The 23718-nt window shown below is 38.2% G+C and overlaps 1 protein-coding gene across 1 annotated transcript; it reads left to right on the top strand.

Annotated features, from left to right (window-relative positions):
• On the top strand, window positions 1-18911 carry LOC147579326 (C-type lectin domain family 1 member B-like). The gene is made up of 7 exons (XM_086715130.1): window positions 1-169; window positions 1706-1797; window positions 3777-3890; window positions 13638-13751; window positions 14468-14619; window positions 17610-17716; window positions 18126-18911. The coding sequence occupies exons 2-7, from the start codon at window positions 1731-1733 to the stop codon at window positions 18250-18252; spliced, it is 681 nt and encodes a 226-aa protein (XP_086571256.1). The 5' UTR covers window positions 1-169; window positions 1706-1730; the 3' UTR covers window positions 18253-18911.
• Window positions 18912-23718: the final 4807 nt, after the last annotated feature.

Genomic DNA, 23718 nt, shown 5'->3' with positions numbered 1-23718 from the left:
ATATGAACTGTGTTCTAACATGTTCACATGTAGCTGACAAATACCGAAGCCTCACCAGAGCAGAGGGTACGTAGAGCCCAGAAGAATCTATTCCATTTGCCCACTGGGGCTCACCTCTTCTGTTTGGATCGGACTCCAGTGCCAGCAGAAGCTCACCGCACTAACACAGGTATCACCAACTCTTATCTATAGCTGTTGCTCTCAGCACATCTCACTGTTACTAGGGCCACTTGATTGTGTATAGAGATTACAAAGAATAGAATTTTTTTTTATTTTATATTTGAGAGAGAGAGAGAGAGAGAGAGAGAGCAGGGGAGGAACAGAAAGAGAGGGAGACACAGAATCTGAAGCAGACTCCAAGCTCCAAGCTGTCAGCACAGAGCCAGACACAGGGCTCGAACTCATGAACCGTGAGATCATGACCTGAGCCGAAGACCGACGCTTAACTGACTGAGCCACCCAGGCGCCCCACGAAGAATAGAAATTTTAAAAAGCAGTCCAGTAAATCTAGCCTTGCAGCACACGAGCCAACCAGTTCAGATTTTACAATTGCTTTTCAAGGGGAGTATTTCCTGTAATTTTTCATGGTTTACCATCGAATACAACTATAGTTTTCCAGGCAAATATTTCAATTTATCTCTTGGATTAACCACGTGAGTTAATGGAGCAAAAGAGCACATCGATGAAGGTAGGATATGAATAATTAGTTATTTAATCAATGTTTCTCTCTTTCATATCCACATCTTGTCTTTGCTTATTTATGTGATAGGGCTTCCACATTCTGATATACTCCAGACTTGGCAAACATATGTAAAGCATTATAAATACTTTTCTCTATGATCATAAGTTTTTGGGAGAAGTTATCACGTTGGAAATTATTAAATATCATCAACTGAATACTATGAACATACAGACACCTATATATATCTAATTATATTATAAAAGATAACAATGAAGCATAATTCTCTGAAAAATTAAAATACGTAAAAAGTGTTTAATTTGATGGTACACTGGCAAACCGGTCATGATAAGAAATTTTAAGGTTTTTATGGAATCAGGAGTTTAGTTCATATAAATTTCTTTGTTTGATTTTAAAATACTTGAAACAGGAGTGCCTGGGTGGCTCAGTTGGTTAAGCCTCCGGCTTCAGCTCAGGTCACGATCTTGTGGTTAGGAGACTGTTGGAAGCAAGTTGCCTTTGAGTCATAAAACAGAAAGAGTAAAGATAAATTGAAAAAAGTACATATCAGGAAAGATCATGAGGGAGAAATTTTAGAATACCGTATTATGTAACATTATCTTTACAATACAAATGATGCATACAAATTTTCTGTGTATTATTCTGGGTAGGGACAATTTTTAAGTGTAGTGTAAATATTTCAAGGATCGTGACAGTGTTGGTCTTTTAAAATTAATTTAACACCACATTCGGAAAATTACAAGTGGCAAGCAAAATGACAATTACCTAAGCATCTAAAGATAGATGCAAATAAATAAATAAATAAATAAATATGAACAAAGAAAGATAACTGATAAGAAAAATAATCTGAGGCAAAAAGCTTTCTTGGAAGAAAATTGCAAAGGTAAAATCATGCATTAGCAATTAAATGGCACGAAACACTAATTTCAGTGGTCTAGAGAAAACCCACGGGCAGAACCTCAAAACTTACTTTTAAAAAAAACTGCCAATTTTTGTGTCTTTTAGAATTGTATCCTAAAATTTCTCAGAGATGAATGAAACACATACAACATATATGGATATCAAACATCCTCCTAAGAAGCAGATGCCAAAAAAAAGTGAGTATTTTTCCCCAATCCTTACTGAATTCTTTTTTTTTTTTTAATATAAATCCTTTTGGATTTTTAAAAAATTTTTTTAAAGTTTATATTTATTTTGAGAGAGACAGAGACAATGGGAGCGAAGGAGGGATAGAGAAAGGGAGAGAGAGAATCCCGAGCAGGATCCACACCGTCACTGTTGAGTCCAACGTGGGGCTCGAACTCACGAAACTGTGAGAGTATGACCTGAGTCGAAACTGAGAGTTGGGTGCTCAACCGACTGAGCCACCCAGTCCCCCCGCCTTACTGAATTCTGATATTATTTTCTGTTCCTTGTTAAGCATTTCTTCTAAAGAAGTCCATTATAATTGGCATATGACACATTATGTCTAACTTATTTTCAAGATTCTGTCATTTAAAAGACTTACCTGATGGACTTTACCTCGTAAGCAGAAAACAATTCCATCGATCTCCTTTATTTGGGAAACACCCTATCCTGCCAACTCTCTTCATGCATTCATAACTTACATGCTTTCTCAGAAATAATAAGAACATGAAGCGGTGACCACATCCCAGTTTACTCAAAAGTGAAAACTTACACTTCAAGTTCCAATCAGACAAAGGTAATGAGAATGGAATCTTCTATAGAAAAAGGTAAAGTGCCCGTAGAGGACCTAGCTTCCCATTGCTTAGCCTATGTGTATGTGATTCAAGTAACATAAAACAAAAGCCACTGTGCCAAGAGTCAGCTTACCCACTTTCACAAGATTGCTTCAACTGTGTCTTATACTCCAAAGAAAAAGCCGTGTTGAAAAACCGATACCCGTGGTTAGTATATTCCAGAGAATTAAAGTCATGTGGGTGCCATAGCCATACATTCATTACTGAGGCAAGGATGGAAATTATTTCTTTTCAGTTTGTTTGGAAACATCTGAATCTCCTGATGTCACTACTGACTCATTCTATGATGTTTCAAGAAATAACACTTGATTAACATTATTTGATTCACGTCTCTGATTATAGTTTCTTCTTTTTTTAATGTTTATTTATTTTTGAGAGGGAGAGAGAGAGAGAGAGAGAGCAAGCAGGGGAGGGGCAGAGAGAGTGGGAGACACAGAATCCGAGGCAGGCTCCAGGCTTCAGGAGCCCCACGTGCGGCTGTAACTCACAAACTGTAAGATCATGACTTGAGTTGAAGCCGGAGGCTTAACAAACTAAGCCACCCAGGCGCCCCTACGATTTCTTCTACGTAATGGCAATGGTTGTTCCTAATGATGAGAACAGTAGTGAGACTCCAGTGAGGAAACTGCGGATGTTTATGTATGTATGAAAACATATGATATTACAAACTAATAAATATCTTCTGATTGTGGGTCAATAAAAGGGATTTCTACTTTTATGTATGAAAGTGATATATTTTAGAAGCATTTTTACATTTTTAAAACAAGTGTGTAGGGGCGCCTGGGTGGCGCAGTCGGTTAAGCGTCCGACTTCAGCCAGGTCACGATCTCGCGGTCCGTGAGTTCAAGCCCCGCATCAGGCTCTAGGCTGATGGCTCAGAGCCTGAAGCCTGTTTCTGATTCTGTGTCTCCCTCTCTCTCTCTGCCCCTCCCCCGTTCATGCTCTGTCACTCTCTGTCCCAAAAATAAATAAACGTTGAAAAAAAAAAAAAAAAACAAGTGTGTAGATCTAATATTCCACTTTGAATCCCTAAACCATTGAGATGAATCAGGGGATTTTTTTAATAAAGTGAGAATAAGTGACTTCCCTAAGAAATGCTTGGTAACAGAGTAGGGAGGAGAACACAGACGTGTTACTCTTGGTTCACAATTGTTTCCGACTGATCAATGTTCTCCTCAACTTATAATTCCCAGTTTGAGGACGTTCAAGAGTTAGGGCCTTGAATTTACGGGAAAGTCTCCCTCAAAATCCTGGTCTTTAATTCAGTCTTTTTTTTTATGCTGACCTCCTCAGTGTCTCACTTTCTCTCTGGCCAGGGCCTTCAGTGCCATTTGTCTGGTGTCTCGCTGTAGTGATTCTTGGAATCCTCTGTTTCCTTCTCCTTGTAACAACTGCAGTCTTCGGATCCATTGGTAAGTTAATCAGGATCTGTGCCCTGAACTGAATATCTGCTGCTTTAAGAATTACTATTTCTTTTACAGAATTTTTTAAATATTCATTTATTTTGAGAGAGAGAGAGAGAGAAAGAGAGCGCGTGCAGAGGAGGGGCAGAGTGAAAGAGAGGGAGAGAGAGAATCCCAAGCAGGCTCTGTGCTCTGAGCACAGATCCTGAAGTGGGGCTCGATCCCACAAACTGTGAGATCATGACCTGAGCCAATATCTGGAGTCAGACACTCAACTGACTGAACCACTAGCCATTCCTAGCAATACCCCAGGAATTTTTACTGCTTTTCTTCTTCTGGGGGTTCCATAGCTATGATCTCTAGTTCTACCCAGGAAACCGTTCTACCTTCACCACTAATGTAATTACTTGGCCATTTACAAAATTCCTCAGAAGCTTCTGATGTATCCTTTACTCTTTTTAGTTTTTTTCTGTCGTTGTTGTTGTTGTTTTAATTTTATTTAAATCCAAGTTAGTTAACACAGAGTGTAATAATGGTTTCAGGAGTAGAATTTAGTGATTCATCTCGTATGTATAAATAACACCCAGTGCTCATCCCAACAAGTGCCCGCCTTCATGCCCATCACCCATTTAGCCCATCCCCCGACTCAACACCTGCCCAGCAACCCTCAGTTTGGTCTTGTATTTTCAAGTCTCTTATAGTTTGTCTCCCTCTCTATTTTTACCTTATTTTTCTTTCCCTTCCCCTATGTTCATCTGTTTTGTTTCTCAAATTCCACAGATGAGTGAAATCTTATATTTATCTTTCTCTGCCTGACTGATTTCACTGAGCGTCCTACATTGTAGTTCCATCCACATTGTTGCAAATGGCAAGATATCATTCTTTTTGATGGCTGAGTAATATTCCATTGTATATATACACCGCCTCTCCTTTACCCATGTGTCAGTTGGTGGACATTTGGAGTCCTTCCATAACGTAGGTATTGTTGATAGTATTGCTATAAACTTTGGAGTACATGTGCACCTTTGAATCAGCATTTTTGTATCCTTTGGATAAATAGCTAGTAGTACAATTGCTGGGTCATAGGGTAGTTCTATTTTTAATTTTTTGAGGAACCTCCATACTGTTCTCCAGAGTGGCTGCTCCAGTTTGCATTCCCACCAGCAGTGTAAAAGTGATCCTCTTTCTCTGCACCCTCGCCAACATCTGTTGTTGCCTGAGTTGTTAATGTAAGCCATTCTGACAGGTGTGAGGTGGTATCTCATTGTGGTTTTGATTTGTATTTCCCTGATGATAAGTGATATGGAGCATCTTTTCATGTGTCTGTAGGCCATCTGGATGTCTTCTTTGGAAAAGTGTCTGTTCGTGTCTCTTGTCCATTTCTTCACTGGATTATTTGCTTTTTGAGTGTTGAATTTGATAAGTTCTTTATAGATTTTGGATACTAACCCTTTATCTGACATGTCATTTGCAAATATCTTCTCCCATTCCGTCACTTGCCTTTTCGTTTTGCTGATTGTTTCCTTTGCTGTGCAGAAGCTTTTTATTTTCATGAGGTCCCAATAGTTCATTTTTGCTTTTGTTCCCCTTGCATCTGGGATAATGTCTAGTAAGAAGTTCCTGTGTCCAAGGTCAAAGAGGTTGCTGCCTGTTTTCTCCTCTAGGATTTTGATGGTCTCCTGTCTTACATTTAAGTCTTATATCGATTTTGAGTTTATTTTTGTGTATGGTGTAAGAAAGTAGTCCAGGTTCATTTTTCTGCACGTCGCTGTCCAGTTTTCCCAACACCATTTGCTGAAGAGACTGCCTTTTTTCCATCGGATATTCTTTCCTGCTTGGTCGAAGATTAGTTGACCATACGTTTGTGGGTCCATTTCTGGTCCTATTTTGTTCCATTGATCTGAGTGTCTGTTCTTGTGCCAGTACCATACTGTCTTGATGATTATTAAAGCTTTGTCATACAGCATCAAATCATTTTGAACACCTAGGAAACTGATTTGAGGATTAAGGAACGCAACAATCTGAGTAATTGGAGCCAGAGAACTTGGCAGGTATGTGGTGCAGAGAGGTGAACTGGGGGAGTGAAAAGCCATGGATCCAAGGATAAGGAGCCGTTTTCAAGGAGAGAGGACAGAGAGAGAGAAAGAGAAAGGGAGAGAATGCAGCACATAAGGATCATGCAAGAAAAGCACTCCTCCCAAAAGTAGATGGAGAGAAAGAGAGAGTGAGTGAAAGGGTGAAAACACTTGTAGAGGTCTGGACAAATAATCTGCCCCCCTAAACCACTGACAGGGAGAAAGGAGAGGGTTTCAATACTGCCAGGATCCTGTAAACAGTGGAGTATAAGTCTGAAGTCTTGAGCTCAGTGCCTGGCGGTGTCTGATGAGGAAGTAGGACAAATCCCTAGGAACAGGCAGCACTATCTGAGGGATCTGTGTTCCACAGGGGGAAAAGTGATTCCCCGGTTTGGAGTGCATTTGGTAGAGGCCATGTGGTCTCCCTACAGGCAAAAGTCCAAGCAGACCCTGTGGAGAGTAGCCACATTTACTGATATTGGAACAAAGACACTGGAGGGCAGCAAAACCCAGTGTGGGCTGCGTGTTGTGATTTGCCATAAACTCTGGGACTCTGCCACTGTGTGATCGCGGGAGCATTTTTCTGGGACGAGCCGGTGCCCGGCCATCGCTTGGTGAGACACTCCCCCAGAGAGTTGGCTTGGGTCCAAGCCACAGGGGTCTCTGAAGTTCAGGGTTTTGAAACACAGCCCCCTCTGAGATAAAACTCTGGAGGGAGGTGCTGGATGGCAAGCGCACAACTTGGACATGAACAGGATAGACGCAAGGATCAGACAGAGGCCTGAGTCAAAGGGGAGGTGTGCTTGATTGCAGGTCGGTGAGGGCATGTGGTTCCTGCACCAGAGATTATGAAGCTTGGGTGAAGCCATTTTCACTTCTAGTGAAATGGTGCGCACACAGATGGACCCCAGTAAGTAAAGCAGAGCCACCAAGTGGAGAACTGAGTCATAACACCAAGCCCTGCCCACCTGTGCCCTTTAGGCACATCCCCCAGAAGACCGGCAAAAATCCCTTCCACCTGCTTATAGTCTACAAACTACAGTGTGCTGCAGTTTCAGTTCTGGAAACTGAACTAGGGGAAACTGGACATGACTTCAATTGAGTGGTCATTCTGTTTACTGGTTCATTTATCTGCTCATTTTCTTTGTTTCTGTTTTTGTTTACGCTGTTTTCTTTTTTATTTGTTTTTTTTTTTTCCTTTCTCTTTCTTGGATACAGAAAGAGCAAATTCTTTATTTTTATTTTATTTTTTTAATTGACTTTTATTTTTTTATTTTATTCTATTTTATCATTTAATTTTTTAATTTTTTTAACTTATTTTTTCTTTCTCTTTTTCTCTATTCTATATAGCCTTTTTCAATGACCAGACCAAAGCATACCTAGGAACTAGACTCCTTCATTGCTTTTGTGTGTGTGTTTTGTTCTTACTTTTTCAATTTTAATTTTTTATGTTTTTATTTTCATCCTCCAAAATGACAAGATGGAGGAACTCCCTGCAAAAGAAAGGACAGGAAGAAATGATGGCCAGGGATTTAATCAACACAGATATAAGTAGGATATCTGAACTAGAATTTGAAACCACGATTATAAGAATACTAGCTGGGTTGACAAAGCATAGAAGACACCAGAAAATCCCTTTCTGTGTTGATAAAAGAATTAAAATCTAGCCAGGCCAAAAGTAAAAATGCTCTAAGCTTTACTCTTAAAGCCTGGATCGCATTCAGTATGTTTCCAGGGAAGGTTGCCTTTGAGGTTTCGTTTATGATAAATCGTGCTGGGTGTAGAGAAAATTTCTCTCTCCTCTATGACACCTCCTCTCAATGAACTCTCCAGTCCTGTTGGCTTTACCTCCATGTCTCTGGTTAGCAGCTCAAATTTACTTTTTAAATTGTTTATTCTCATAAACGTTTCATACAATCATTAATACATGTCTCCTGTACCATTCCAATCGCCGGCTAATTAACTCTGAAGTCAACAGACTTTCAAATTCCTACTGAAACTGCCAAAAAATTTCAGATCATGTCATCCAAGTGCCAAGAAACCATTAGCAGTTTTTTTATTCACTCCTGATTTATGTTAAAATTTCCCTCCTTACTTACCTTTGTTTCCACGAATCATAATCTTATTTCAACCAAATAATTAAAAAAATTTTTTTTAACGTTTATTCATTTTTGAGAGACGGAGAGAGACAGAGCATGAGCGGGGAAGGGGCAGAGAGAGAGGGAGACACAGAATCGGAAGCAGACCGCAGGCTCTGAGCTGTCAGCACAGAGCCTGATTCGGGACTCGAACTCACGAACTGCAAGATCATGACCTGAGCAGAAGTCATCTGCTCAACCGACTGAGCCACCCAGGCGCCCCTCAACCAAATAATTTTAAGCTTTACAGTTCATAGCTCAAGTGCCATAGACTCTCACTGCTCTTATCAAGATTTAGTTCATTTTCTTAAATAAATATTTAACACAAGTTTCAAAGACTTTAAGTGGTTGATTTTTTTAAAGGTATATTTATTTTTGAGAAAGGGACAGAGTATAAGCGGGGAGAAGCAGAGAGAGAAGGAGACGCAGAATCCAAAGCAGGCTTTAGGCTCTGAGCTGTCAGCATAAAGCCTGACACAGGGCTCGAATCCATGGTCCACGAGATCACTACCTGAGCCAAAGTCAGACACTTAACCAAGTAAGCCACCCATGCACCCCAAGTGTTTGATTTTTTTAATGATTGTTTTCATTCATTACGGTTGTTCTGCTAAGGAGCAGTCCCACAGAACTAATCATGCCACCATTCTGGCAGAAACACTCCTCTATGTGTATTTTTAATGTACTCTTTAGAAGTTTTGAAAACCTCTATATTCCTTAGACACAACCCCTTTCATGACAACTTACACATAATGGATGCTTATCTAGTATCTTCTGGATTGAAATAGAGATCCAAACAATCTCACACAAATACAGCAAAGACAGAAGGGTGAAGAACAAGGAAAGAAGAGTGAAAAACAACCTCAGCATGATTCAACTGATATAATCAGAGTGCCTCACAATACCATGATGCAAGTTTTTTATTCCTTATTCATTAATGAACACCTAGAAGAATTTCCAAGCTACATTTTTTTCCACTTTTTTCTTTCTTCAAGCTCTGAGAGATGAGTTTCATGCCAACGTTATTTTTATTTTATTGTTTTTTCACAAATTCAGTTTAGTAAATACATCATAGTATGATCATTTTAAAATGTAGTGCATAGACGGGGCGCCTGGGTGGCTCAGTCGGACTTCGGCTCAGGTCATGATCTCACAGTCTGAGTTCGAGCCCCGCGTCGGGCTCTGTGCTGCCAGCTCGGAGCCTGGAGCCTGCTTCCGATTCTGTGTCTCCCTCTCTCTCTGCCCGTCCCCCGCTCATGCTCTGTCTCTCTGTCAAAAATAAAAATAAACATTAAAAAAAAATTTTTTTTTAAATGTAGTGCATAGGGGTGCCTGAGTGGCTCAAGTCAGTTAATCATTCAATTCTTGATTTCGGCTCCGGTCCTCATCTCACAGTTCATTACATTGAGCCCCACATCAGGCTCTGCACACTGACAGCATGGAGGCTGCATGGGAGTCTCTCTCTCCCTCTCTCTATGGCCCTCCCCCACTCACATGCACCGGCACTTCTTCTCTCTCAAAATAAATAAATACACATTTTTTAAAAATAAAATAAGTAAAATATAGTGCATGCATCCTTAACTTGAAACGATTTGAAGATCAATGGATATAACTTATTTTTTACTAGTTATAGTTTACTTGAAATTCATTGTGGCGAACAATATAGGACTCCATTTATGGTGGTGGTATTAATTTTTGCTTTAAAGTAAATTTACTTAAGTTGAAAAATAGTTAACACAAAATACTGTTTATATAATTATATGGATTGAGTAAAAATATAGCAAAAATTTTCATGTAGCATATAAATGACTGGGGTTTGTAACAAATACAAAACACTAATTCAAATGAATACAGGTGCCCCTATATTTATGTTTATTTATTTTTTTGAGAGAGAGGGAGACACAGAATCCAAAGCAGGCTCCTGGCTCTGAGCTGTCAGTACAGAGCCTGACACAAGACCAGAACTCATGAACCATGAGATCATGACCTGAGCCAAAGTCAGGCGCTTAACCAACTGAGGCAACCACGTGTGCCTACCCCTATATTTATAAAAGCAGTATCATTAACAATAACCAAGAAATGGAAACAGCTCAGGTATCCATCAACTGAGGAATGGTTAAAGAAAAGATGGTATACACACACACACACACACACACACACACACACACACACACAAGGAAATATTATCTAGCCGTTAAAAATAATGAACCCTTGGGGCACCTGGGTGGCTCGGTCCGTTGGGCGTCTGACTCTGGCTCAGGTCATGATCTCCCGGTTTGTGGGTTCGAGCCCCACGTCGAGCTCTGTGCTGACAGCTTGGAGCCTGGAGCCTGCTTCAGATTCTGTGTCTCCCTCTCTCTCTCTCTGCCTCTCCCCCACTTGTGCTCTGTCTCTCTCTCTCTCTCTCAAAAATAAATTTTAAAAAATGTAAAACAAAAAAAAAATAATGAACCCTTATAATTTGCAATGACATAGAAGGGCCTAGAGAGTATAATGTTCAGAGAAAGGCAAGTACCATATGGCTCCACTCATATGTGGAATTAAAGAAACAAAACAAATGAACGAACAGAAGAAAAAAGAGATGAACAAAAAGACCCTTAAATAAAAAAGAACAAGCTGGTGGTTGCCAGAGAAGATGTGGGTTGGGAGATGGGTCAAATAGATAAAAAAAAGACTTAGAGTAACTTATCTTGATGAGCACTAATTAATGTATAGTTGTTGAATTATTATATTGTGCATCTGAGACTAAAGTAACACTGTATGTTAATTACACTTCAATAAAAAAAGAAAAGAAATGAACGATTGGGTTTAAAAAGCAGTTCTTAATAAGAGTTTGAGTTTTAAAAGGAGTATTTTTTATTTTAAAAATAATTTATATACTTTCTGAAATATATTTATTTCTCCTTAAAAATAAGTAAAATATGTGTAAGCATTAAACTGTTCTCTTTAAAAGACACGTTCTAGGGGCGCCTGGGTGTCTCAGTCGGTTGAGCATCTGACTTAGGCTCAGGTCATGATCTCACAGTTTGTGGGTTCCAGCCCCACATCGGGTTTTGCGCTGACAGTGCAGAGACTGATTCAGATTCTCGGTCTCTCTCTCTCTGCCTCTCCCTCACTCACATGCGCACATGCACTCTGTCTCTCAAAAATAAAAATAAACTTTAAAAAATAAATAAATAAATAAATGATAAATAAAAATAAAAGACGTTCTGATATATGTTAATTTAAAAATATATTCCATTTTACATATGCACACCATATTTTTATCCATTCATCTGTCAGTGGACACTGAGGTTGATTCCATTTCTCAGCTACTGTAAATAATTCTGCTATAAACATAAGGGTGCATATATCTTTCTGAATTAGTGTTTTCATTTTCTTTGGATAAATATACAGTATTTGAATTACTGGAATGTATGCCTTTCATGACAGTACAGTTGGACCTAGAGGGTATTATGCTAAGTGGAATAAACCGGTCGGAGAAAAACAAATACCAAATGATTTCACTTATATGTGGAATTTTTTAAAGAAGTACACGCAACCAAAAAACAGAAACAGACCCATAAATACAGAGAACAAACTCACGGTTCCCAAAGGGGAAGATGGTAGGTGGAGGGCAAAATGGGTGAAGAGGAGTGGAAGGTACAGGCTTCCAGTTATGGAGTAAGTCACGGGGATGAAAGGTGTAACATAAAGAATGTTGTTAGTGGTATCATATTAGCTTTGCAAAGTGCCAGATGGTAACTACACTTGCGTAAACATAGCATAATGGATAGAATTGTCAACACCTGAAAGTAACGTGAAGTTATGTGTCGACAATATTTCAATAACAGTTGTAAAAAATTAAAAAAATTTAAAAAATTAAAATGTAAGCATTCATCATGAATATTTTTAAAGGTTCTAGTAGAAAATCACCCTTTGCATACCGCAGTAAGTGGGACATGTAGGGCCAACCACAACCAAAAATATTATTGAACAAAATTAATAAATTCGTCAAGGTACTTTTATCGCGTGGCCAGGACCAACATTCTACGTTGTTGCAAATATCGAAGAATTCATATCATCAAGTATTACAAACAGTTTGTGTAGCACTGTAAACAATCAAATATTGCTTTTATCCTTTTGTAATCAAAACACAAAAATAATGAAAACTAAACCACATAACCGTTCAGGGAAGTTTTTATCACAGTAGCATAGTAAGGATATTCCTTAGATAGAATCAGAAGTGAACTGTTCAGAAAATGTTTCTGTATGAGAAACATTGAGCTGTATAAGAACTTTTGAGTTCAAAGTGACTAACAGCCAAGTATGGAGTTAGTAATGTTATAGTTGTAGGATTGCAGCATAAGAAAATTTGGGAAAGAAATTGTGCCTCTGAATTATTCTTCATGATTCTCATATCTTTGCACTTGTACTCATCCTTTACTTAGCAATCAAGTGATGTTTTAAAATCTGATTATTTGGGGCGCCTGGGTGGCGCAGTCGGTTAAGCGTCCGACTTCAGCCAGGTCACGATCTCGCGGTCTGTGAGTTCGAGCCCCGCGTCGGGCTCTGATGGCTCGGAGCCTGGAGCCTGTTTCCGATTCTGTGTCTCCCTCTCTCTCTGCCCCTCCCCTGTTCATGCTCTGTCTCTCTCTGTCCCACAAATAAATAAACAAAAAAAAAAAAAATCTGATTATTTGGCTTTCCTTTTAACTGGCTCTCAAAAGCTAAACAACCCCCATATCAATGACACTCAAGGAGTAACAAGTTCTGGGGTAGTGAAGCAGTCGTTATAACGATTAAGGCCATTAACATAACTAGCAGAATATTGAACACTATTGATATTTCGCAAGTGAATTGTGGAACTTAAAAACATTTAGACTGCCGTTCTTATATTAATAACTTAACGTCCATATAAGGGGTTTTTTATGATGCGCTTTCTGTTTTCCTTTACAGCCTTATACCGCTAAAATCCCTTATACACAGCATATCTTCTGGATGTACTGACTAATTGAACCAAGTTAATGCATCATTTTGTCACCATTTGTCTACTTTAGAAAATTGAGTGCACAGATCTAGAATTTTATTGTCTACCTTTTTCACTCTACTATCTCTGTATGATCCATAGACAAAAAGCAACTTTAAGATGAACACTAATATGTGAGGTCTGGCTGACCTGTCACACTATTCTAGAACCTACCTTTAGCCAGTCAACCCTTTTCTGAATTCTAAGAGTAGCTCTCCATTACCTTTGCTCTATCACCCACCATATAAAGTCCTCTAATCTCATACTATCTCCATTATAGTGAGTGAGTTCCTTGAAGGCAGAAACTTTTCATTTCTCACTGTTGCTGTTGTTCTCACTTATCACGGTGTGGGAAGATGTCTTGTCATCAATTAATGTATTTTCACTAAATGAGGTGTAAGTCTGTAAATCATATGCAGAGAAGAGTTGCCCCAAAAAAAAGCACAGTAATAAAAATGGTCCTTAGTCCTGAACGTTAACTAACATATTAAAATTATAATGTTGTCTTTTATTCAGTCCCATATGGTTTCCCTCAAGCTAATGATATAAAATAAAGTTTTCCAGGGTCATACGACAAATGAAACGCAGAAGCTTCCACTGGACAATAGGACCCAGCAAGACGAGTCCACATTTAAAAACACGACTATCATAGAGTTTCCACTTAACACAGGTATGAATCTGAATGGATTGAAGAATAAGACCAACAGGTTTCTTCTCTATTTCCCTCAATCTTCTTCTTTTCTGCTCACTTAGATTTTCTCACAGATTAAACGAACTAGAGCCCCATTTTCAATCTTATTCAACTGAAAAAACTCAGTCTTTCCCAGAGCTTAGATTTTTCAGTATGTACTATATGAACTGTCAAATATGTACTATACGTACTCTCATATATGTACTATATGTACTATATGAACTCTCAAATATGTACTATATGTACTCTCATATATGTACTATATGTACTCTCAAAATGGTATTTTTTTTCTACAAAAAAAAACCCTGTAGATCTCCCTTATCATATTCTCTGATCATTATCACACCCCTTAATACTGGTACGTAGTCAGGTACTATGTTACGATGAGCTTTGTACCTACAGATTTTCCTTGTCTGAAAAATACAGAGAGGTTACTTTCCACTGTGAAGTCCTTTTGGCAGCGGTTGTGAGGGAAAATGCCAATCTTTTTAGAAGGTTTTCCTAGAGATTTTTGGATGTTTGTAAGATATGTGACCCTCTTCCCAAGTCATGGCTCTTTTCAGAAAGCAGAAATAAATCCCATCAGTCTCATAGAATAAATGTTCCTAGAATAACTAGGACTCAATCTCTCAGCCCCGGGGTGCCTATGAGGGTACTTACCGAGTGGTCTCCGGGCGATATCTTTTGTTTTCAAGGACACAAGAGGAACATATGTAAAACTCAATGGTCATGTTGTGGAGATAAATGTTACCATTTTTCACGTGATTTCAACACTTTTCAAGACAGTAAGAATATCTGCAAGAATATGGGCGCCACACTTGTTAAGATAGAAGATGAAGAAGAACTGGTGATGTATATGTTCTGTTTTCTACCCCACACTGTATTTGTCTAGCCCTTAGTTGTAGGTAGGCTAAATCTTAGCGCTCAATAATATTCGAGTGATTTGAAGGGTTTACAGTCATCAGCTAACTCGGATCCAGACAGTGGTCATGTTAAAGTGAGACGTACCAATTGAAATGAGGTTAAAAGTTCATGTAACTCAACTGATTCATCCACAGTTAGAATTTCCACAGTATAGCAAATGTAAAGTCACACATGAAGCAATGAGAAAATATGTATCTTTGGGGCACCTGGGTGGCTCAGTTGGTTAAGCATCCAACTCTTGATTTCTCTCAGGTCATGATCTCACAGTTAGTGAGTTGAAGCCCTGCATCAGGCTCTGTGCTGCAGGTGGGGAGCCTGCTTGGGATTCTCTGTCTCCTTCTTTCTCTGTCCCTCCCCCACTCATGCTCTGTGTGTGTGTGTGTGTGTGTGTCTAAAAATTAATAAATAAACTTTAAAAAAAGAAATTATTTACCTTTAAAGGATATTGCTTTATCACAGATAACTCTATATCCCATATCAACAATTTCATAGAAATTTATTTTCAGCCTCTCTGAGAAAAATCATTATACCTCTAACAAAATCAAGAAATATAGCATTGTCACTGAGCTTGATGTAAAAGAAAACCTCTATATAAATTTAAAATTGAAGATCAGCTCATTCCAACTCATATTACATTAACTCATATTAGCTTCCAAAGAACCAAACTAAATGTTTCATAATCCTTATCATTATGCTTTGCTTTGAATATTGAAATGATTTACTATTATTTCTACCAAAGAGCTAATATATATTAACATTCTAAGTTAAGGGTAATCATTTAATATCCTCTCAAATATAGATTGACTGTAAAAATCACTCGGTTTTTGGTACTAGTCCAACTGTCCATATACCTGGCTTTCAACTGCTCTAAAACAGCTACAAAAATATAAAGAACTTGAAAATCATCAACAAAACCAAGCAAATGTGGAATCCAGAAAGAAGACATTTGTAGAGTCTGAATTAATCGCCTTTTTACTCCAATACAAAATTGCATGTATGGTAAGGGTGTTTACTAGATTTACTGTGATCATTTATTAATACAAGCAAATAGTGAATCATTGTGTTGTACACTTGAAACTAATATAATCTTATATGTCCATTATATCTCAGATTTAAAAAAAGAAAATTATAATTGTAATATTAATAGGATAAATTTTTATTTTTATTTTATGTTTTTATATTTATTTATTTTTGAGAGAGAGACAGTGTGAGCAGGGGAAGGGCAGAAGGAGAGGGAGACACAGAATCCAAAGCAGGGTTCAGACTCCAAGCTGTCAGCACAAAGCCTGACACGGAGCTTGAACTCATGAACTGTGAGATCATGACCTGAGCCAAAGTCAGCCACCCAATCGGCTGAGCCACCCAGACACCCCAATAGGATAAATTTTTAAATCCTAATTTGATTACAGAATGGTAAAGAATTTATATAAAAATATAATATATTGAAAAGATGTTAGAGTGATAAAAGAGTGAATGTGAAATCTGTTCAGCATAAATTAATAAGCACATTAAGTGACAAAATACATTATCATCTTCTTAGATGAGAACTATAGAATATACATGAATAGTGACCACATTTTCGCAATTATATAACTATACTCATCCTAACCAGAATTATTATAGAAGCACTGGAAAACATGTGAGATGTGTTAGCCTGTGTAACTCTGGCTTTAACTATGAATGTGTATTCCGTAACTGAGTACATCTTCAGCCTTTCCATAGGCTTACAGAAATTTCAGAACGTTGTAAAAGATGTATTCATTAATCCTCTCTTGACTTACCCACAGGTGATGCATCTGTTGACAAAAGAAATCTCAACTTGGGGTTCACAGTTATACAGAGGGTCCAAGTATGAGTTTCAGGATCTAGAAACTGTATCTTTCCTACAGGTTATCTTCATTGAGAATTAATGCCATAAATACGCAAACCCTGAAATTGATGCCAAAGCTTTGTATTTAGATGCACACATCTCTGGGTAGAGTGACTAAGCTTTCATCATCTTCCCAAAGGAGTAGAAGACAAACAGAAAAATAAAAACGGAGGGTGAAAATTAAAGCAGAATGGAGAAAAATAGAAAGTACGGCCAGAAACCCTCAATTTAACCCCCTTTCACTTGTTGTCTTGTGTGACTAAATCAACTAGGGCGTCAGTCTCCTCACTTGGAGAAGGTGGAGAGTAGGCAATGAAACTGGTTGTCATGGTAACTACACCTGGAGTGAGCAGAGCATAACGTGTGGAAAGTTGAACTGCTATACTTACTGTACCCCTTAAATCAATAATTGTGTGTCAACTGCTTTCAAATAAATAAAAAAGAAATGAGTGACCTATTATAACCCCCGTGTGAAAGACTGCATTTTCCTTACAATACAATTAGGAAGATCAAGGAGGACCATACATGGGCAAATGCTTTGTAAAAATTAAAGTACAAGGTAAATATCGATTATTTAATACTTACTAAGTAGTTTCCAGCCAGCTATAGAAATGCTCATCTGATGGGGTAAGGACTCCTTCCTCAAGATGCCTGTTTTGCAAGAAATAAATGTGGTGCTTGTGTAACAAAAATATAAGACAACATTGGTAAAAAAAAAAAAATGTCATATCTATCACACCTGCACTCCAAGGTAAAAATCAGACTTTGTTCAGAACTCATCTTTGAGCTACAGGCATAAGTTATGAAAAGAAATTTAAAAATAAACATAGTGAAGAGAAGAGAGTCTTCTTTCATGCCTCGGTATTTAATAAAATATCAATAACTGAGATTTCATTATTTTACAATTTAAATAGAATCGGGATGAAGTTAATTTTCTGTTTTATGTTATACACAACAATAAAATAATAATAATAACAGGATTGTTACTTATATTCAGGAACATAAAAAGATTTTGGTCATAAAATATGTTCCTTTTATTACAGAACTTCATTCGAAGTCAGATGCACTTGTACACTTGGATTGGGCTCTCCCGTAAAGGAACCAGCATGTCATGGAAATGGGAAGATAACTCATATCCCTTTCTCCAAGTGTAAGTTTCTAGAATAGATACTAACTAGTAAGTTCTATAATCACAGATGTGCATTTACATTTCTGAAAGTATATAGGAAAAACATGCACACATAAATACATAGGCATACATACATACACACATATATGTGTACTCACACACACACAGAGATCACACACACACACACACACACACACACACACTTCCAAAGGACTTATGTTCAGGTAATGAGTATGTGGAGAGAGAGAGAGAGGCTTTCCAACTTTATGCTTTCTTCTTTATCAGTTACTCTGGGATAGCCTAGGGTGTAAAGGGACAGTTTCTACAAGGAAAGAAAAGACACATCACCTTAATTTTGGACCAATATTTTCTATTCTGTCTACATCCGCGTATATTTCACATCGTTTATATGTTCCTATTTCAGGATAAGTGACTGGAAAGAGACAAAAGGTGGAAACTGTGCAAGTATGACAAAAATGAGGATGATTGCTTCTGACTGTTACAAACTCCTGCCCTTTACTTGTGAGAAGAGAATTCCCTGTGTGGCTACCTCATAATAGGAACAACAACAAAAGACGAGGACGATATTTTTTCTTGTAAAGAACCAGACTTCTTAAAGTCCTAGAGTCTTCCTCTCTCATTTCAGAATGTCTTTGCTTTTTTATGGCCTGTACCAATATGCCAGCCTCTGGCAGAGATGATGCTGGAATATTGGGTGCACCAGCGTGAGCGACATCAGACCCCTCACCTCTGCCCTTTCACGTGGAGACAGCCACGTTACGAGCACAGGTTGGTGGAGTAAGAGAGCATCAGCTTTCCTGATGAGGATTAAGAAGGAAACTTCTCCATACTGTTTCTACAACTCACACGGATTTAGGAAGGAATCCCGCAAACTTCAGTCACCATCATGCACGTTTTGTCTGGAAATCAATGCCACCAGTCATTACAAGGATTATTCTCTATGAATGGGTATGCATTTCTATTTGATTCCTTCCTTTTCAAGAGGAAGACTGTGTTGTATCCTAGAAAGCAATAGGATCTCGAATCAGATTTGAGTCTCAGTTAGCTATGTGCCCTCTGGCAACTTGAAACTTCTGGGTCATAATTTCCTCATCAGTGGGTAACTACAAACTGCATTTGCAAAGTGGCTGTACCATTTTGCATTCCTATCAGCAGGGTATGAAATTCCATTTGTTTGAATCCCTCCAACATTTAATGCTGCCAGTTTTTAAAACCGGTTTTGTAAGGGTACAGCATAATTAAGTGTGGTTTTAATTTGTATTTTTCTAAGGAATAGCCATATTTTCATGTGTTTTTTTGTTAATTATGTATCTTTTGTGGTAAAGTATTGATTCAAATTTTTGCCTACTGTTATTTCATTGTTTTCTTGTTGATGAGTAATGAAAGTTCATTATATGTTTGATACTGATATTTTATCAGACATGTGTTTTATGAATATTGTTTGCAGTCTCTCATTCTTACCTCTTATTCTCTTAACATTGTCCTTAGAAGTTTTAGAAGAAAAGAAGGGCAGAGTTTTAGTTTGATAAAGTGTAATCATTTTTTTTGAGTCATGACTTCTGAGGGGTTTTTGGCCCTATGAAAATTTCAATTTACCTGAAGTTGAATTTTTTTCTCCTATGTGGTCTCTAAAAGCTGTAAGTTTACAGTGAATTGTACACTCTACTTCAAATTAATTTTTGTATATGACATGTTTTCTTTCTTTAAACTTTTGCATATAAATGTCTAATTATTCTAGTATCACTTGTTGAAAACAGCGTTCTCCTACTGAAATATCATTGGCGTTTTTGTCAAAAATCAATCAACCATTTATTTGTGAATCTATTTCGAAACTTTCTATCCTGTTCCATTGATCTGAGTATCTATCTTCTTTCATCAATATCATTTTTTTTTCTTAAGTAGGGGTCCATGCTCAGCGTGGAGCCCAATGTGGGACTTGAACTCACAACCCTGAGATAAAACCTAGACTGAGATCAGGAGTCAGACACTTAACCCACTGAGCCACCCAGGTGCCCTACCAATATCTTGATTATTGTGTCTTTGTAGAAGTCTTCAAGTATGGTAATGAGTTCTCCTACTTTGTCCTTTCTCAATTTTTTTTTTAATATATGAAATTTATTGTCAAATTGGTTTCCATACAACACCCAGTGCTCATCCCAAAAGGTGCCCTCTTCAATGCCCATCACCTACCCTCGCCTCCCTCCCACCCCCCATCAACCCTCAGTTTGTTCTTAGTTTTTAAGAGTCTCTTATGCTTTGGCTCTCTCCCACTCTATCCTCTTTTTTTTTTTCCTTCCCCTCCCCCATGGGTTTCTGTTAAGTTTCTCAGGATCCACATAAGAGTGAAAACATATGGTATCTGTCTTTCTCTTTGACATTAAAAAAAAAAAAAAAGGTCAGTTAGTGGCCATAATTTTATTATAATTCCAATACCCAGTTAAAGGAATCTGGGCTCCTTGCAGAAATGGTTGCTTTTAAGTGAGGGGTAGGAATATACAATATGAGCCTGGAGCATGTGTATTACTAGAAAACAGGGGAGTGCTTCAAAGAACGGGGTGTGTCAAAGGGATCGAGGGACCAGACGAACGAATTCCCAATGGCTAAAGCAACAGCAATTTAAGCAACAAAATAAATAAAGTACTATTGGACTATAAACCAAAATATAAAACAAATATCCATCAGTCCATAACAGTATAAAAGAATTGATCAAATAAATACATGGGGGCAATGAGACAAAATTTGCATGAAGAATTCCAAATACAATTCCAAGTATAATTTTACTCCCGCTTCAAGGAGAGGGGCATAACTCCTCGCTCTGTAAGTACGCACTGCACATCATGATTTCCTTCCAAAAAATCATTATAGAATCATATGGAAGGGGAAACAAAGAATAACTTTACCATGGAACACCTGACAAATAGTACCGGACTGAAGAAAGTGATCATCAACAGTGACAGGCCATATTCATAGCATGCACTCTTTTTATTTTTTTTATTTAACTCATTTTTTCTCTCACTTTTGAGAGACTGAAAGAGACAGAGCGTTAGTGGCAGAGAGGCAAAGAGAGAAAGGTACAGAATCTGAAGCAGGCTCCAGGCTCTGAGTTGTCAGCACAGAGCCCAACACGGGGCTTGAACTCACGAACCCTGAGATCACCACCTAAGCCACCTAAGCCGAAGTCAGACACCCAACCTGAGCCGAAGTCGGACGCCCAACCCACTGAGCCACCCAGGCGCCCCCATACCATGCACTCTTGATATAATATAATAAAACTGCCTCTGTATCTGTGTGGGCTTCCTCCCCAAACTTACGACCTCGGTCTAAGCATGAGAAAAATATCAGACAAATCTCAACTGAAGGATATATTTTTTAAATACCTGGAAAGTACTCCTCAAAACTATCAAGATCACCAAGAACAAGGAAAATCTGTAACACCAAGGGAGAACTTAAGAACACATGACAGCTAACTGTGATGTGGTAACATGGATGAGATCCTGGAATAGAAAATCTGAGTAAATTATGCATTTTAAATAACAAAAAATATATCAGTTTTGCCTTCTTAATTATAACAAATATGCAATACTAATATGGCATGTTAATATAGGGGATTGAGTGCAGAATATTTGGGAACTCTGTACTATCTTTGCATCTTCTTTCTGTGCATTTAAAATTGTCCTAAAAATAAAGTGTATTTAAAAAAGTAAAATCAGGGGGCGCCTGGGTGGCGCAGTCGGTTAAGCATCCGACTTCAGCCAGGTCACGATCTCGCGGTCCGTGAGTTCGAGCCCCGCGTCAGGCTCTGGGCTGATGGCTCAGAGCCTGGAGCCTGTTTCTGATTCTGTGTCTCCCTCTCTCTCTGCCCCTCCCCCATTCATGCTCTGTCTCTCTCTGTCCCAAAAAATAAACGTTGAAAAAAAAATTAAAAAAAAAAAAAGTAAAATCAGAATGTAAGTGACAACAACAACAAAAAAATCTTACTGGATTTCTGATTTGGAATGCCTTAAATCTTAGATCAATTTGGAGAGAAGAGAAATCATAACCATTTTGAAGTTTCCCATCCAGGGCCATAGATAGTATAGTTATCAATTTACTTGTCTTAATTTCTCTTATAAGTGTTTTTTTTAATTTCCAGCATATAGATGGTACATACATTTTGGCACATACACACTGTTAATTTAATGGGATACTATAACCAAATCAATGTGAGTTTGCTCCTTGGTGAGTCACAAAAGGAAATTACACTGAGTTGTCACATAAAGGAAACTTTGTTTGCAGCAAATAAGGAGATCATGGGGAGTAACTTCCAAAGTCGTGACTCCCCAAACAAGGGTGAATCGGTTGCTTTTCTTTTTTGTTTTTCTTTCTTTTTCTTTCTTTATTTTTTTTTTAGACTTAGGATGAAAAAGAGGATCCACATCACCATATGTAGAGGAGGGCATGAGGTCACACATGCACCTTAAGGAAACAGGCCTCCACACACACTGTGTGTTGTGTAAATAAGGTTTGTGCTCTTCACTGGGGGGAGATTTTAGTATTATGAGGTACAGATATTATCAATCATTCTAGAGGTCACTCCATGGTCCATCTGAGCAGGTGTGAGTCAGGGTGACACTCAAACTGGTTCGAGGGATCTAGCAGGCTGAAGCTTTTGTCAGAACAGTCATTGTTGCTTGGGGGGTGGTGTTGCTCTCCACCTGCCACAGTTAAGAGAGAAACTGGAAAGAAGATGCCCTTAAGGGAAAATGTGGGACAAAGTTCGGGGAGTATAAGCTGGTGGGCAGTAAAGGTCAGGTCTTAGGGTCTAGCATGTGACAATACCACTGTAAATGGTATTTTTATTTCAATTTCCAATAGCTTAATTTTAGCATATAGACACATTACTGAATTTTAACATACTGTCCTTGATCTGGAACCAAATTAAACTCACATATTAGCGTCAGGAGGAATGAGGCGAAACGCTGGGATTTTCTATGTTGGCAATTATGTCCTTTGCAAATGGGTGTCGTTCCTTTTTGCATTCCAATCTGTATCCCTTTTTTATTTCTTGCGTATCGAACTGAAATGGCCTCCCTTGGGATGGTCAAGAGGGGTGATGAGTCCAGATATCTTTGCTTCTTTACCGGTGTTAAGGGAAAGCACTCAATCTTTCACAGCTCAGTAGATTACTAACTGGAGGGTTTGTTTCTTTCTAATGTCATTATCATATTGAGGAAAATCTCACTTATTCCTACTTTACTTATTCCTAGTTTACTGAGACGATTTATCATGAAATGATGGCGACTTTGGGGTGCTTTATCTGCATCCACTAGGGCTATCATGTGGTTTTCCTTCCTCAGCCTATCATTCAGGTAAATCACCCCAATTCATTAATCTTGCACATGTGGAATAAACCCCACTCCATCATGATGTATAATCTTCTCAATAAATTGCTCTATGCAATTCAATGTGCAACTATTTGTTAGGAATTTTTGCTTGTTTGGTGCACATGGGCTGTGGATTCTTGGCTATCTGGTTTCACTATCCAAGTAACACTGGCCTCACAGAATAAGCTGGAACATTTTCAATTTTCTTCTGTCTCCTGGAACACGTTTCTTTTTCCTTTTTAAATTTTATTCTTTATTCAGTAAATATTTACCAGAATTCACCAGAGAACCCATCTGTGGTTCTCTCCAGAATGTTTTAACTACAAATTGAATAGCTCATCTTAGATGTACAATGAGTTCAAGTTATCAAATTCTTCTTGTGTTTTGAAAGATCAATTTTTTCCAGAAATCAATGTCTTTTAGGTTTTAGAATTCATTGGCAAACAATTCTTCATCATGTTCCCTTATAATCATCAGTAAATCCTTCAATGTCTGTCCATTCATGCTTCAAATTGTTCATTTAGGCCTATTCTTGATCGGTCCAGCCGGAGGTTTATCACTGTTGTCGGCCTTTGCAAAACTCACTGTTATATTTGTTTTATTATTTCTTTTATTTCCAACTTCACTGATTTCTGCTCT

Source organism: Puma concolor, chromosome B4, assembly GCF_028749965.1.
Source record: "Puma concolor isolate L17-30 chromosome B4, mPumCon1.1.hap2, whole genome shotgun sequence".
In the NCBI taxonomy this organism is placed as follows: domain Eukaryota; kingdom Metazoa; phylum Chordata; class Mammalia; order Carnivora; family Felidae; genus Puma; species Puma concolor.
The sequence above is the reverse complement of the archived record's forward strand: the minus strand, read 5'-3'. Positions and strand labels throughout refer to the sequence as shown.

Excerpts from the sequence above, each read along its gene's own strand:
- LOC147579326 (XM_086715130.1), top strand. The coding sequence starts at position 1,731 with ATGAATGAAACACATACAACATATATGGATATCAAACATCCTCCTAAG. Across the intron at positions 1,798-3,776 it reads GAAGCAGATGCCAAAAAAAA|GGCCTTCAGTGCCATTTGTC; the intron begins GTGAGTATTTTT and ends CTCTCTGGCCAG. Across the intron at positions 3,891-13,637 it reads TGGTAAGTTAATCAGGATCT|TTTTCCAGGGTCATACGACA; the intron begins GTGCCCTGAACT and ends TATAAAATAAAG.